The sequence below is a fragment of the Oryzias melastigma genome, linkage group LG9 (genome assembly GCF_002922805.2).
Source record: "Oryzias melastigma strain HK-1 linkage group LG9, ASM292280v2, whole genome shotgun sequence".
In the NCBI taxonomy this organism is placed as follows: domain Eukaryota; kingdom Metazoa; phylum Chordata; class Actinopteri; order Beloniformes; family Adrianichthyidae; genus Oryzias; species Oryzias melastigma.
The window spans coordinates 25,959,319-25,976,040 of record NC_050520.1 but is presented as its reverse complement, the minus strand read 5'-3'; the positions used below and the strand labels follow the sequence as shown (position 1 = coordinate 25,976,040).

General features: G+C 37.2%; 1 protein-coding gene across 1 annotated transcript in view; it reads right to left on the bottom strand.

The window, feature by feature from the left end:
- The window catches only part of si:dkeyp-14d3.1 (transmembrane protein 132C), a 154,227-nt gene that overhangs the window by 27,214 nt on the left and 110,291 nt on the right, over nt 1-16,722 (bottom strand). The window contains exon 5 of the mRNA XM_024276326.2: nt 2,991-3,134. Coding sequence (XP_024132094.1) covers nt 2,991-3,134 — 144 coding nt within the window. The remainder of the gene's footprint in view (nt 1-2,990; nt 3,135-16,722) is intronic.

Genomic DNA, 16,722 nt, shown 5'->3' with positions numbered 1-16,722 from the left:
GTGGAAGGGGTTTTGAGAGGTACACAGCGTTCTGTCAAAATGTTTGGTTTGGTGTTATTGTGAACAGGCTAACTCAGCTAATGTGTAGCTGTGTTGGGCTCTGTTTTTTTATATGTTGCTAATAAAGTTGGAATTAGCATGGTCACAGAAATATTTATTTTAGCGGCCAAATTATTCCTCCGCCCGTACGACTTCTCCATAGCCCTACATTTAACCCTCCAAACGAAGGGTTATGGAAAAACAGTATCTCAAATTTGGACATTACTAACCCTCAATGACGTCATCAATATTCCCTGGTCATCTATGTTTGCAGATAGCTGGCAGTGCTCAGAAAATACATAGCAACATCAGTTTTATAACTTTGAAAAGGTCATGCTAAAACGTCATTATTTACATTTTAATGTAAGGTTCACCCACATGAAGAAATGCGTTCTCAGATCAGCCTTGATCCCAGAGGGATACATAGTTATAAGTCCCAATATGGTTACAACTTAAAGAAACAATTTCAGACTCCAAAACTGATCCACAGGCCCCTAATTTGGAGGGGTAGGGAGAAGCCGTCCGGAATAGGGAAGAATTCGGATTTGTTCTAATAGATATTGTGAATGCTAATGCGGCTAACGCTTATAATGTGGCTAACGTATAAAGTGTTACAAACAGTTTTGAGAGATGTATAGAACTCTGTCAGATAGTCGATCTGTTCCTTTTTTTTGTTTTGTTTGTTTTTTACAAGTTTGGGTGTTAATGTGAAAATGCTAATGCCGCTAACAAGTAGTAGCCTAGGGTTTTCTTTATATGTTACTAACAAGGTTGGGAGTTAGCACAGTCATAGTAACGTTTATTTTTAGCAGTATCAGTCGTTTTTTTACTTGTTCCAAACAAGATTGGCAGGTAATACGAACATTTAGCGTGTTACAAACAAGTTCTAGAGTTACTGAGAACGTAGTTAATAAAGTCTGACTGACTGATAGACTAATCAATGACTCTTATCTCACATAATGTGCCTTATGGTTTGGTGTGCCTTACATATGACATAAGTTCAAAACTAGACGATTCATCAAAGGTCGGCTGAAAATACAGAAATAGTATTTTTTTTTTGTGCTACAATCATATTTTAGAAGAAAGAAAACATGTTTTTGTGCCTTTTTCTTTGAGTGTATAGAATTCTGTGGCAGAATGACTTCAGTTATTTAGAGCAAAGCAGCTAACAGACATAAACGTACTGACTTTCCATTGTTTGGTGCAGAGAGCCTGGAAGGAAAATGACAGAGGCTGTTGCTGCGTATCAAAGCCACCTTTTTATTCACTTGCAAACTCTTTTTTGTGTTTTTTTTTTTCAAATTATTTTTTTAACCAGTTGATTTTTAGGAATTTGTTGATGATAGAAGATCCTAACATATTCACAGCCTTCTGGCAGATTCTCATAAAGCTTTGCAAAGACACATGGAAGCTTTGACAAAATTAGTATAATGTTTAAATCTTCTAAATTAATTTTTACTGTCAAGCTTCAATAAAAAAGTTTAATTTTTACAGTAACTAAGCTTGATTTACATTACTCAGCCACATCAGTCAAATCAAAATGTATGCATAAACAGCAGGAGTTTGACGGAGAAATTAACAATCCCCTCTATGAATGCTGGTACCCCTATTTTCTACATAACACAGTTTATATCAAAACACACAAGAAAAAAAAACAGAAAAGCAGAAATAAACTTTAATCACATGTGGAAACAGGCATCAATAAAGAAGAGAGAAACTATCTTTATCTAAATTGTAACTTTAGAATATAATAAAGGCCCTTAAAGTGGAAAAAAGTTACTTAAGCGATTACTTCTAGAATGAAAAAAAGTTTAATTCAAGGAGAAAAAAAACTTGAAAAAAGTGAGTACTAAGAAAGAGACTGAAACATCTTCATATGATCATTACAATTGTGTCATCCACTACAAAAAAAGCTGCAGAAGAAATATTTGCTTATTCTTATATGGCCCAATCAAAGCATTTAAGCTATCATATGGTGCCAAAACTAAATAATTCTGAAACAGTCCTTCTACTGTAGCGGCATTAGCAAGTGTTAGCAATTAAATCAAAGAAATAATATTTTTAAAAATCTTCTGATAAAGTTTTCAGATGTGTTTCTGTATACATTTAGATAAAAAATGAAGATATAGAAAGGGATTTAAGCACATCCACAGTCTTGCATCATTTGTGTATAAAGAGGCAGGATAGACTTCAACAAAACTAACAGAGGAAAAAAAAGGTGATGACACAAGAGCTAAGAGAAAAGTCACTGAAACTTAAGGACCTAATACTAAGGGCTGGTAAATAGGAACACCTGAGGTGTGATTTATGACTGCGAACAGAGCTGCAAGTTAATTTAAGAAACAATTGATTAGAAGCTCTCTCTATATATGAATTAAAAACACAAGAAAAAAAAAAAACTTGCCAGAAAATGCTGAGTAAACATTCATCAATTGGCATCAGTGTATCGCCATTATTGTTTGCCAGTTTTTCCTCATCCTGCCAAAAATGTCGTTCCTCATGATTTAAAAACACATTTTAAGAGAAGTCCAACCCAGACCTGACTCTAATCGTAGACAGTGCAGTGGCAGACACTAATGCAGCACTTCCTATTAACTCCATTTGAGGGTTGCTAATGCACAAGCCCTAAACAATTATCACATTTTGTGATTTTCTGGACCAACAACAGCTTTTAAAGAAACACAAATTCATGTCAATATTCTGCAGATATCTCAGTAAGATAACAGCTTTGTAATACCAATTTACTGTGATGCTAAAAATCATTTAATAAACTAATATGATCAAAAGTAAATGCTTAGACATTCTAATGACCTTGCTGAAGGACGATGTTCAAGCTGTTAGTTTTTCTAAAACTGTCCACCAAATTGAATTAGAAACAGCTGACAGCTTGTTTTTTTGGGACAACAGCGATGGAAAGTCTCATCCTCCTTTCAGGGGTTTATCTTACTGACCTTCACCACGTCCTCGTCTGTTGAGCGACACGTCACCGATTCAGAGACATCAGTTACAGAGGAGTCTGTTCCGACGGTCACCACCATAACCGGGACGGCAACAGTCTTCCCCGTCAGGACGGCCGTGTTCAAAATCTCATTGTCCTGGAGTACGAAAGGAGAATCAAACATCAACACAGATATGGACAAAAATATTTTCTGTTTATCTTCAGACGACGGTTTGACTCCTTGCTCAATTACATAGTGAAAATGATGTGGATTCAAAAGAATTGCTGGGATGACCAGTAACAGCTGCTGGGGAGCTCATTATTCGACTTGTTACCAGCGCGAAAAGTTTATGTTTTTACATTTATATTTATTCACTCTCAGGCCACTGTGGAGCTGAGACCGAGTTCACACTTTTCACAAATTCTTTTCTCTTTCAACATCAAGTTTAAACTTGAGTGGGAGTTATTCTCATTAATGCACTTTAGGACTCTTCATGTCACAATGACCTGCAAATCCCAGTAGAAAAATGTGTTGATTATTGAAAGTTGTTAAAATACAGAAACAATATTTAAATTTGATTTGTTTTGATTAATTCATTTGTTTTTTTTAAATCTATGAAAATGAAGAGCTACCTTTGCTGTGCGGCAAACTGAGAAGAAGACATACATTTTTCACACTTAATAGTATAAACAAATACATCACCATTCCTATTTAATACGTTTTTTTACATCTAAAAAAACCCCTTCATTCCTCTTTTAATCCATAAATATGCATCTTAAACACATAGGGTGTAAACATTCCAAACACAGATTCTTTCTTTACATCAAAACAGGAATTTTAGGAAATTGACTCAAACAGGAGTCACACTTTTGATTGAATGACTTTATTAATGTAGTTCATTAAACCTGTTGTACAACTTTTATAAGGTTTATTTATATTATTTAACAAGTTTGAAACAATTTGGAGGACATTTTCAGTTTGAAAAAAACTGTTTTTTAAATATTTTTTGGCTCCTCTATTTTTACTTTCACAGACAACAGGAGTCCCAATCAGAGTAAAATGATTTAATTTAATATAATATCTTTATTTCTATAGCACTTCTCTCAGAAAGAATCACAGTATTTTACAAAAGGAGCATAAAATCAAATCTAAACTCAAAGTTCATAAAATACAATAAGAATAATAATACACAATAATATCACATTTTAAAAACTACATTATAATAGTATAATTATTGACTACAATACATTTTTCTTCTTTCTGTCTCCTTTTAATGTTTGAGTTTGTAACTCATTGTTGCATTGTGTGTTGTTCCTTTTATTTATTAAAAATAAAATTAATAAATATGTATTCCAAAAGTATTACAGAGAGGGCAACATTTTCTCTGTACATTACGATTGAAATAATTTATAATACAAAGAAAGACATTTGCATATTCAATATAGCTATACTTAGAAATCTACATTAGATACAACAAATTAAAGTTTTTTATGCTTTTTATGTTGTTTATAGCATGTGAAATTACTGCAGTGAATTTCCAAGCCTGTCATAAAGCCTTTTTATGTTTTCCCAAAAAGAAATAGATTTAAACCAATAGGAATTTATATATATATATATATATATATATATATATATATATATATATATATATATATATATATTAAATTTTGATATAGAAATACTCTTCTCATTTAAATTTCCAGGAACTAGAAGCATCTTTTTTGATTTAAGCTTTTTAATTCAGGATTCGAGTGGCGTGACAGCTCTTAAACAAGAGTGGATTTTAAGAGGGAAAAAGTCAACCAATTTGGCATCTCAAAGTCTGTCAAAATATCCTTCTGTAACATTTAATGTTCTCTTTCCATTTCATTTCCACAGCAGTGTCAGTCAGGTAGAGACTGAAACCATTTTAATGGCTGCCATCCAAACGTGCATCATAATTTAGGTGCATCTGAACATGGAGCCCAATTACTCTTCGACACGCTCTTTCTAATAAGCACTAAATGCAACGACTCACACCTGTCCTGCAGGAGGGATCCTCTCACAAAATGACCTCAGCACTCTGGACAGCTCCGCTTTTTGAAGTTCACCCAGACGGCTTCATTAAACTGAACAAAAAGCTTAACCTTTCGTTACACATGCACACTGTCACCCACACCAGATCTGTCAAAGTGATAATTGAGACCAATTAAGATATGACTTTTGTGAGCTTTACTCTCTGAAGTCACAGAACCGCTTTTCTCTTCTACTCCTTCACTCAAAGACACTCTTCAGCAACTCATAGATAATCCGAGCGGCTCACAGTAAATAGCTGTTTTACTGATTGTACTCCACCACAAAAACATACGTAGTGTTTGCTGCTGAGTTGAAATGACAAAAGTTACTAATCAAGTGCAGTGAAGGGTCTCATTGTCGCCTCCTCACAAAGCTTGGCTCTCATTCCCCTCATTACAATGAGGCATAAACCCAGAGATTCCTCTCTATTGTACTGAAGCTTTGCAAGGGCTGAAAACATTCAGCTTCTCTCATTTTTATGCATTTTTTTGCCTAAGAAATCAAGGAGTGATTCTTGTTGAGCTAAATGCAGCATTCATTTTGGTTTGTATCACGAGGAGTGAAGACAGGGTCGACTCACAGCGTCTGACACTTCATGTCCATTTCCCTGTGTATTCCACTCACCAAAAGGAGCATGCATGATTCGTACTCGGCTCTGTCAACTCCAAAGACCTCCCTGTGTTTGTGAACTCACAATTTGGAGCCATTCAAACAAGAATAAAGAAGGAGAGAAAAAGAGGATTAAGTTTGATTGAAAGGAGCCTTGTCATTTGTAAGACCATGCAGCTTCGCAGTGAAATGATTATTAAGTGAGCCAAGAGATGCCAATGAATCACACAAAAAACACTTAATCTTCAAATAGCTTTTCATTGAAATTTTATAGACTGTGACAGTGTTATATGGCAATATAACCCCCCCCCCCCCCACACACCCTCCTGCTGCTGTGGCCCTGACTTTATTCAATTTCCTTTAAAGCTGAGAATTGCTGTAAATTAATTCTGTGTCTGCTGGGATTCCTCTATTTCCACGGGGTCATCTATAATATATGAGGGGGTAAATGGCTGGGACCTGATGAAAAGCCGAGGCTAATGTTAGATTACAGAAGCTGGAGATGACCCTGCAGGTTAGGAACAGTGGAGAGCAGAGCCTGGCAGTAGTCAGCTTCTGCGGGATCCCACAGTGATGGAGCAGTGGTCCACACACTGACATTGCAATTAAACAAAAAAATGAAGATCAACGGGGCACATCAACAGCCCTAAAGTGTGAATGGAGATGCAACGGTCAAAGAATGGGGAAAAAAAAAAATCTGCCCTTTCTCTGCTAACTTGTTATTATTTAGGATTTGATGATTTGCTTTATTGAGATGCTACCAGTAGGGGTAAAACGTACGGACATTAGGATGTGAGCAACTCTATCAACGCTGTAACCGTGTTTCCTGGCAGAACATCATTCTGCAGTTGGAAAGCCAATTCTATTCCCCCTTGAATGGTGCCACATTTGTAAGGAAAATGCGCTTGAGCGAACGCCAAGCAAATCCATTTGCTCTTGATGCAGATTTTTGTTTCGGGGCTTTTGCTACCCTTAAAAAATGAGCCCTGCCACATAGTCAGAGCTGTCTTCTCCGAGACGAAACGTGTCACATTTGACAGATTTGGATGAGGTTCGGCACATTTAAGCAAGTGTTCTTCAAACCAAAGTGATGTTATTTGAAGCATTGCCACACACTGAGGAAATGTTAAAACAGGCACACCAAGAAGACAAATATCAAAGGACAGATGTTACCTCACATTGTCAGAGCCAAAGTACAACAGGTTAACACCAGTTCATGACTAGGTAACAAACATAGAGATATGTCACCAAATTTGAGACTTTATGGTTCTGCCACGCATTAATTCTTTAACCATCAGAGCTTTAGCTCCAGTGTTTACATTCTTTTTTAAGAATTCTTGCACTGGTATGTTGTGTTGTGTTATGTTATTCTGAGAAGATCAGCTGTGGTTCCCGTCTTTCCCGCCCTGTCGGTCATAGGTTTGCGCCAGTGTCATGCTACGTTCACATGAAACACGAGTCTAAGTAACTACTTCCAATGAAAAGTCTATGTAAATGCATATAAATGTGCGTTTCAGGCTTCTGTATTCAGAACTCTAATGGTCATGTGCCACAATGTAGGTTTTTAAGTCCTTTTTTGTCCTCTATGTCTATTGAACACAAATCAATCGTTAAACCAGTTGAGCTTTGACCAATCAGAGACTAGGATTTAGTAGTGACGTATGGGTAGTGTCCTTTTCAATCAAATAAGTACTAACTATTTAAGAATGGATCATGAAGAAGATATTATTAATTGGGTTTGTACTTGGCCACAATAGTATATGACACAAAATCTTTCATATAGAGCTGTGAAAGATAAAACCTGGAGAAAAGTTCACGACGTTTGTACAGCTTCAATATTTCACACCAAGCTAGGAAACAGATCCAACTAGCTGTGTGTGAATGCGTGTGTCCATGGGTGAATGGGACTGTGGCGCTAAAGCACTTTGGGCCTGTTAAGAAGGTAGGAAGGCCTTATATTAGTATACTCCCTTTACCATTAAGCCATTCATGTTTTATTAGTAATGTGTTGTATATCGCTGCAAAGCTGATACGAAAAGCTGTATTTCTCTGCATCTGAATCACCTGATTTGTATTGATTGACTAAACGGTCAAATTGTTAAGATCTGTCAGAGTGTGCGTAATTTTAGATATTGATGGCAACATCTCCAGAGTTAAAGGCTTTGGTTTGTTATATCATCAAATTGAGAAAAATGTCAAAATGTTTGTTTTTTGCGACTTTGGCCCACCGAACCAAACCATGCAGCAGTCGCATAACCTTATTTGACATTTGCAGAGGAGATCTGGCAACATTTGAAGGGAAAAAAATAGGCTTTACAGTGGTACAAGATTTATTGCCAATAACTTATTTCTTTTTTTTTTTTTGCAATAGAATGAATAACCCTGTGTTTCCTGCACACACCCTGCTTCTTTTTACCAGCCACTTGTTGCCCCCCGCACTGATTAAGGCAAATTAACTCACTCTGACCCAACAGTCTCACAATAAACATCTGCATATCAAAGGGAATCTTCAGTGAGGCATAAAAGGATGCAACTTCAAAACCTCCAGAAACACGCTAAACAGTTTAAATTTAAAAAAAGTTAGAAAAATATCCGGATGGGAGCAGCACAGCAGATATAAACACAGATGATGACAGAGATGGTAACACAGCCAATGATGGTAAGGTCAAACTGTTTGACCTGACATGGTGGAGGCATTTTTCTGTAATTTCATGCACTGCAAAAAAATATACTTTAGTTTTTGGTCACTTTGATTAGTATGCTCTCTACTTTATTTTTTATGTTTGCTTTTTTTGACAGTTTTAGTTTTTTACTCTGTAAAAAAAAGATTATTTTAAATTAAAAAGTTAAAATATGAATACTGTAAGCTGGCAAAACCTAAGCTTGAGGTTGATTTTACTTCATAAAAAAATGAGAAGTCCTGGTGGTTATGCTGACCTCTGACCTTTGCTGTTTTAAATGTCTATGAGATTCATGAAAATCCTCCTGCCCTCATTATTGTATTCAAGGATATTTGACTTTTACTTGTTGACATTTGTACTTTACCTAGAAGAAAATGTGCAGCCCCAAGTGTTTCAAGCAGCAGTCTTTTTGTTCAATAATCTGTGGGAGAACTGCCTGTCTGCTTTATCAAGGATCTCTCTGTTAGCATTCAGCACGCTGCTGTGGCTGGTAATGTGTTCTGGGCCATAATTTCTCCCAGTGTCACGGCTGGATCTGAAAATAAGTGAGATTTATGGTGTCAGCCTGAGTGACATGGGCAGCATGAGAAGTAGCAAAGCTTGCCGTCCTGCTGTTGCGATTAGCTTCTGCCTCCACCGTGGGCTAACTCATACTGATTCTGACCTTCTGTTCCTCGCCGCCGCTACAAATGAACAGGTCGAACACCGAGTCGAGGTGAGGGGTTTGGGGACTACATTATGCATTGTGCTGCAAAAAGAAGGGAAACTGGAAAATACAAGAGTTTAGGCTTCTCTGCAAAATGATTTAGCTCAAAGTTTTGCTATCTTGGCTTCACCCATCACACATTTTTAGCCAACAGTGGTAAAAAGTAGAGATATACTGATCAGGGCTTTTGGGCCGATTCTGAGTCATTTGATTTTGAGGATCTACCAATACCGAGCCAAGGTCCAATATTTAAGAAACACATTTGAGAAATGTAATAAATAGATCTGTTTTTTTTTTCTTTTTTTTTGTTTACTATTTTTCTTTCATTAACCTTCTTTTATTTTAAACAGAGCACTTATTTTCCACATCAGAGTCTCATTGCATCTCTGTCTTTCAGCACGAAGCGCTGTTCTCATTGAAAAGAAACACGACTCTGATCTTTTTTTCTTTTAAATTGCCCTTGTAGGTTGTTGTTCGTATTAAGAAAACCCGATAAAGATACTTCCTGTCATTTTTAAAAGAGTTATTGATCCTGGAAGTCCAAATCTGTGAATATCTTGCTAGCTTAGCGTAGTTTAGCTTAGCTTAGCTGAACTGTTTTTGTGCGCCTCCTTCTTAAACTAGTGCCACAATAAATTCATGATATACAGCCTTCTAGAAGAGTATTTATCTGGAATAATAAGCTTGAAACACAAAGTGTTGATCATGATGAGAATATATCCAATACTGATTGGAAGACAACATCCGATTTCAATCAAGTCATCAACCACATGACCTGATTTCTGATCACATGATCAACATCCCTAGTAAAAGCAAAGCACCCTAGACATAGTTTTTTTTTTTTTTTTGATCAACGCTCTCTATTTCAACCTTTTAGAACAGATAGAAGTCTACATATCATGAACAGATCATGACATATTATTGCTACAAAGAGCTCCAGAAAACAATACTAGTAGGGCAGGAGGTGCACAAAAGTACATTGGTAAGGTTAACAGTATACTCAAAGTTTTGGACATCTAGGCTCAATACATCTTTTAATAAACACTTTAAACTGACAGCAAGTGTCTCTTGAATTTTGCCTTGACTAAAACAAGACCTATGAAGTTTTTCAAATTAAATTAAATGTTTCTTTTAATGACAATTGTTCTCCCCGTCAAGCTTGACAGGGAGTGAAAGAGACACATCTGCTAAGGGACTGTCCACAAAGTGCAAGCTCCAAAAAAAGTTTTAATCTCACAGAAATACCAAAAATTAATAAATGGATACAGTGATGTGAGCTAGTCATGAAAACTCATCATCATATTCAGGCCACAATAACATTTTTGGGGGATAATCCTCATTATTTTTTAAGAATTTGTAAATGAGATAAGAATCACATATGATTAACCCTCGTGCTCTCTTATGGGGTCCAGATGACCCCACCCTAACATTTATGTGTGATCCCTCTCATGACAAAGGTGAACAGGATTTTATATCTGCCACGGACACCAGTGAAGATAAAAAAAACCCTTGTAAGAAAAGTTCAGAGCGCTGTCTTGTGGGGTCCAGATGACCCCACTTCTAATGTAAATTTGAGTAGGATAGCACAAGGGTTACCATTTTCAATAATTCTGAAGATAATAAATCTACAGTCACCAAATGTTCTATCATGACTAAGTGTCACCTATTTTAACTAGTTAACAGTTTACTTTTTTCTAGTTGATGGTCGCAATATTTTGCTTGACTTTTCAAGCTACTTCACAGAAGTGTAATTTTGAAGAGTTAAATGATAAAAGAAGGTATATGAAAAAAAATAAGGTCCAATCTGTTTTTAATTTTTTTTAAGTGCAACAAAAATATCAGATTGGCAGATACTTAAAATCAAATGAATTGGATTGGGACATCCTGAGTTTTTATTACTGTGTGATGAGTCTTTATAATCTATCAGACTATCTGTGTTCATTAATGACCTTATTAAGAAATATAGCTTTATTTGTCCCAAAAAAGGCGATTATTTTTTAGTAACCATATTTTGTTTGAATCTTTTGAGCATTTTCATTTGTCGTGTAGTTTGAGGAAACTGAAAGAGGAGAACATGCGTAGTGAATCATATGCAGACATTAAATGCCACTCAGACAGTGTCCTACAGCTATTAAGCAGATTTTAAGAGACATGTCCTTTCATCAGTTCTTCTCCCCACATTGTGCAATGCTCAATGTGGCACTTCCTTCCCTTTATTCCAGTGGGCGTTTAATTGGCTATAGAAGCAAGAAACATGGAGGAGAGTGGGAATAAAGGCCTTGGTAGCACCATGCAGAGCGATACATCACTGCATGACAGCGCATTGAAGTGGTGGGATAGTTGTGAAGCTAAGACACTGCCTTTTAATGAGGGTCCCTCTCTTGCTGCTTTCTCATCACTTCCTGTTCTCCCCCCCAAAAAAGGGAGCGGTTACTGTCCTGTCTTTATTTTCCAATTCTACTCATCCTCCCGGCTGATTGGATAAAGATGGCTTTCGGTATGCGCCGCAGCAAAAAGATCTCTGCTTGGCGGTCATCCCTCACTGCCCCCAGAAATACCTCTGAGAGCTTTTCAGCAGCAGTCCTTTGTCTGAGGCACACGGCGGTCAGAGATCTGATCTGCTCATTACTTTTGTCCGTGAATGGCACAGAAAGGATTACCTCCATGAGTGCTTTGATAGAGGATCTGTTCAGTTTAAAATGAGAAGTAAAGAGAGATCACACACAGACTGCAATGAGAAAACCTGACGAACCTCAATTAATGCTAGGTTAAAGGCCACTTTTGCTCACTCAACAAGTGAGACTTTATTGAAAGCATTCGGGTAAATCTATCACACGAAAATGGAAAAATATGATAAAACCAAAGTTTCTCTCTTATCTCAGGTTTACTGTAGATTAACCTAAACTGTATAATACAGCAAGTAAAACCAATTTTCCAAAATGTTAGAATATCCCTTTATGGGAGTCGTGTTTTCAGTGAAGTCCTTGTGGCTGCTCATTTTCCCTGATGTCCCTCAGGAGCAAAGCCTTTCATTCCTAAATCTGAATGTATAATGCCTCCATTTAACCCAAGACCTTGACGACAGTCTGTCTGAATGAAATAAAAGAATAATGCATTTAATTCTTTCTAAAAGTATGCCCAGAGATCGACTGCGACCACCAGAGAAAACTTTTTCCTGCACCAAAAGTGTCAAAAGATCGATTTAGCTCGGAAAGGGTTTGTTTTGTTGCCCCTCGGTGTACAAACCTCACCCGCTGATGACATATCAATGACTATTCATTTGTGCTAGAAAAAGCATCGACCTTAAAGTTCACAAAAATCCACTGAACTGCTTTAAACTGTAAATAATTTATGAATCCACATGATTTATGGGGAAACATTGTTTCACGATGATGTGCTGATGACAGAACGTATCCCACCACAAATAATAATTACATGATGACCTGTTCATGGATGCTTCGTCTACTCGACTAATTGACAATGGGGACGGTACAGATGCTACTCTCGTGAGCCCAGTGGCCATGAATTCACCTCGGGCTTTGAAAGGGAGCTTGTGAATAAAACATGGAGGGGTTGTCAAAGTACTATATTTTAATACCTTACAGGACAAATTCTCTGGAGGTCTCATGAATATGGTACCTGTAATACATCTGGATCCGTGGCTTGTTGGGCTTCCCGGGTGAATTCAGCTGCAGTACAGTCAAGTCGTGGCTCTGAAAACAAGTCAAGGTCAGGCACCAGGGACACAGCCACGTGTCCGTGTACACTCGCAGGGGCTCTAAGGCAATGCTGGCTCCTGTGGACCTCCGCATCATATGTGCTCTTCTTATATGTTCACCACGTAACCTAAAGCCTGAGTACAGAGTATTTCTGAAGATACCTATCTTAAAAATGTGCCACTTTTAAAGGGAAAAAAATATTTATTTTTGTGTCTTTAACTAGTTTGGTTCATTTTTAAAAGCGTTTTTCTCCAACAGCCAGCCCTGATTGTATAATGCGGCATTAGGGCCAAATCTTGCAACAACTACATTTTGCCTCAACTGAAAGCTTTATCTCAATTCAACTCTACAAAAGTTGCAAAAAAAAGCCAAAACTTTGTCACTGATTCACAACTTTAGATGAACTTTCTTTCAGTGAACATCCACACAGGGATGCATTAGGAATTGCAGACTATTGTGTAAGCAGATGACAAACTGCTAAGTTTAAAGATATTTATTTAAAATGTTGTCAAAGCATGCAGGAATAAGCAACCAATAAGTCATTGTGGGGGAGAAAAAGACATATATTGGGGTTTGGAATAGAGAAAGCTGCCAGGGCCATGTGACAGCTTTACAAACCCTTTTTTAAGCTTTGCAGAGGTTTAACCTAAAATGCTCGAGTCATGCTGAGAGGACATTTTTGAGAGCTGGTACTCGTCTGAAGCTACGTTCACACCACTCATTATTCTTCTTGAATGTGTTTAGTTCATGGTGTTCCCACTGAACAAGCAGGAAGGGCTTCTTCTTCTTTTGCTACTGTTTACTAGTGCATGTCCATCACCAACAGCTGAAGGAAGTTTGGTGAGAAATGTCAAAACGAGATAAATCCTGCCAGTATTGCTCCAGGCTTTTTCTTTCACAGCTCTATTCTAATATATGAAATACTTTGAGTCATATAATTCCAGACGGGCACAACTGTTAATTTCTCCTCCATGATCAGTTTTCAAACGATTGGCACTTCATTGAATTAAAGGGGATGCCATCCATGCTACCAAATCCAAGTCCCTGATTAGTCAGGGTTCAACTTAGTTTAACTTTCATTGTGCGTTCAATGGCTCCACATTCTTATGTAGAGCCCGAAATTGGACTTAAAAATGTCTCTAGCTATGCCAAGGTTTGAACGTGGAAGCCCATTTACACATTTACATAGGAAGTTTCATTAAAAGTGATCGCTTTAATGTGCGTTGCAGTGCATGTTTGCAATACATTCAAAACATACACAACAGGACAGAGAACAAACTTCTAACTTCATTTGCACCACAAGCAGCAATTTTGTGTTTTTTTTTTTATTTTTATTTTTTTATTCTACCTGGAATATTTTTAAATTGTTGCTTTGCAAGATTATTACGCAGTTTTTTTTATCTAAATTATTCAAACTTTGGGAAATTCTGGAAAAAAATGCTAATCAATTTACCTAAATAACTCAATAACTTACCAGAGAATCAACCTCCTTTGTGCTGCTAGCTGTAAGACATTGTGAAAAGTGTATTTTTTGGTACAGGAAGAATATAGGTCTGAACTATTTGACATTTAATATGAAGGTTTAGGTCAAAATTTTGAACATTAAAATACTCCTCTGTGACTCTGTGACTGCGACTTGAACACCAACCTTGCAGGGTTGCAAAAACTTAAGAAGCAATAGGTCTTATGTTCTTAGTTTTAACACATCTCTGAGAAGAAGATGGGAAAAATCCTTCATGCTCAACGGGTTTGAGGAGCCTCTGACAGTAAACAATCGTACTTGAGGTTCAAACAGAAATTGTGTGATAAAAATGATTACCTTTACAGTATGACTATATGGTGTCCACATAGAGTTGATCTCATGATGTTAGTTTTATCTCTACATTGATCTGTTCGTGATCTTAGACTGGATCAGATGTCCTTCAGTGAGCTCAATTCCAGACAGACATTAAGATAAGCACAGATTTCTCAGACTTTTTTAAAAACTAAAGGTTCTGCAAACTGTTTTGACGTCCTCATCATAAAACGTATTTTGCATTAATTTGGAGGTTTTTGATTCTTGGAAAAGACTCACATTGATGCAAAGAAATTAAAAAACAAATGTGGGATAGTTTTGATGGAAAAACTGATGGGCAGAAATGTTGTTCTCTGGCCTTAAAGAAAACCACAGTACTTGTCGCCATTTGTGCAAAAGCTTTTAAAAGTAGAAAGCTTCCCTTTCTAATGATGACGGATACATTTTGGATGTCACTGATAAGCAATCTTCAAAAGGTATCAAACCCAATCCACTCTTGCCATTTCAATTAGAACAGAGTTTTTGAGTTTACAGTCCTTCTGAGTGACACTAGTTTTGTCATTAGACGTTTCTTTTTCTTGGAAGAAGTTTCTTGTTTGCTACTGTGGTTCACGCACTTCCATCCACACTTATAAATGTGGAGTCACAGGGAAAATGAGTGTTCCCATCTCTTGACAAAAAAGAGTTAAGCAACAGAGGGATTCTGAAGATATCCTATCATCAGTTGGAATAAGGAAGCATTTGTCAAAATCTGTTGTCCTAATTGGATCCAATATCTCATGTGCAGGTTCAGCAGCTCTAGTTATCCTTCCTGAAAGTATCATTAGCCACTGGGCTATTCTCACTAATAATGCATCTTTCTCTTGGAGTAAATCTATTCAACTATCATGACAATTCTATTGTCCTTTATATGATCTCAAGCAACGGTCGCATGGAATGTGATTTGTGCAACAAAGGTGTCCAGTTTCAATGTAGTCAATGGTACAGAGGTGATCTGAGGTGCTACAGAGTAAAAAAAATCGGAACCTTGGCAAGGTTGCAGTGTTGCATCAACCGATCAGAGACTCAGATTTTTGTTCAGTTACTTGATCAGCGGGTGGATTACAAATCCAATATGGAGGATCAATTCGGTCGTTTTTATCCTAAACTTCCATCGATAAATATTCTTAATCTGCCGGGACAGGCGTGATACACCCTGGAGAGGTTGCCAATCTGTTGTAGGGTCAGTTGGGTTAGAGCGATCCTATCCGGTACATCGGGAGGCCGGCTGGCAGGCAGACAGTAGAGCACCTGTGGCATGGGGAGGCCGCAGTGCTCAAGCCTCCTGAACTTTATGATATTTTTCTTATTTGGATGGAGACAATAACAAAAAGGTCCTCTAATTTTATTCTTATTTTTCTCTTCTCAGAAAAATGTGGCACAGCAAGTCATCAAACTGGGTCACAAGGAAACATCGGAGGAGCGAGAGTGACGCTCGTCGTACAGGGAGATTCTCTGACGGATCAAGCTTATGAACACATCTTTGGACAGGCAACCTGCAGCACATTCGCCGCGCAAGGAAAGAGGGGCGACCAACGTGAATTTGACGCACAAATTGCTTATGCTTTGAGCATAGCTTAAAACATGAAGATGCTTCACGCCCATTTCTCCAAATATGCATCAAAGCACTCCAGCTCCAAAATGACTTTAATTTAGCATCTAGATGAAAGCAAAAACAAAAGTGATTTTTTTGTTCACAGCTGGAAATAAATACAGGCATAAGGATAATAAGGAATTGTCTACCTCAGTGGTCTGCAGGTTTGATGCTAGAAGAGACATTTGGTCCAGTTTATTACAAACCAAAACCAAGCAAAAGTTGCACTGTGAAAGTATTTTCAATAATTCAGTTTTACAGTGACATATTTCTATATATTACTACTGATGGCCACACATACAAGATCCTTTCAAAAATAAAATACCTCCTGTGTTAAATAGGATTATACTTTAAGAACTGTGTCTGAATAGCAACTAGACATATGATAAGAATATGAGCTCAACTTATTCTAAAAATAAACTAACTCTGACAAAAATTTTACGATCATTTTACCTAGTTATCTGATGTATTTTGGAGGAATGATAAAGCTCTCGATGCCTATTGAATTAGTGAATTAGTGTGATGTCAGCATTGGTCCCCCCCCCC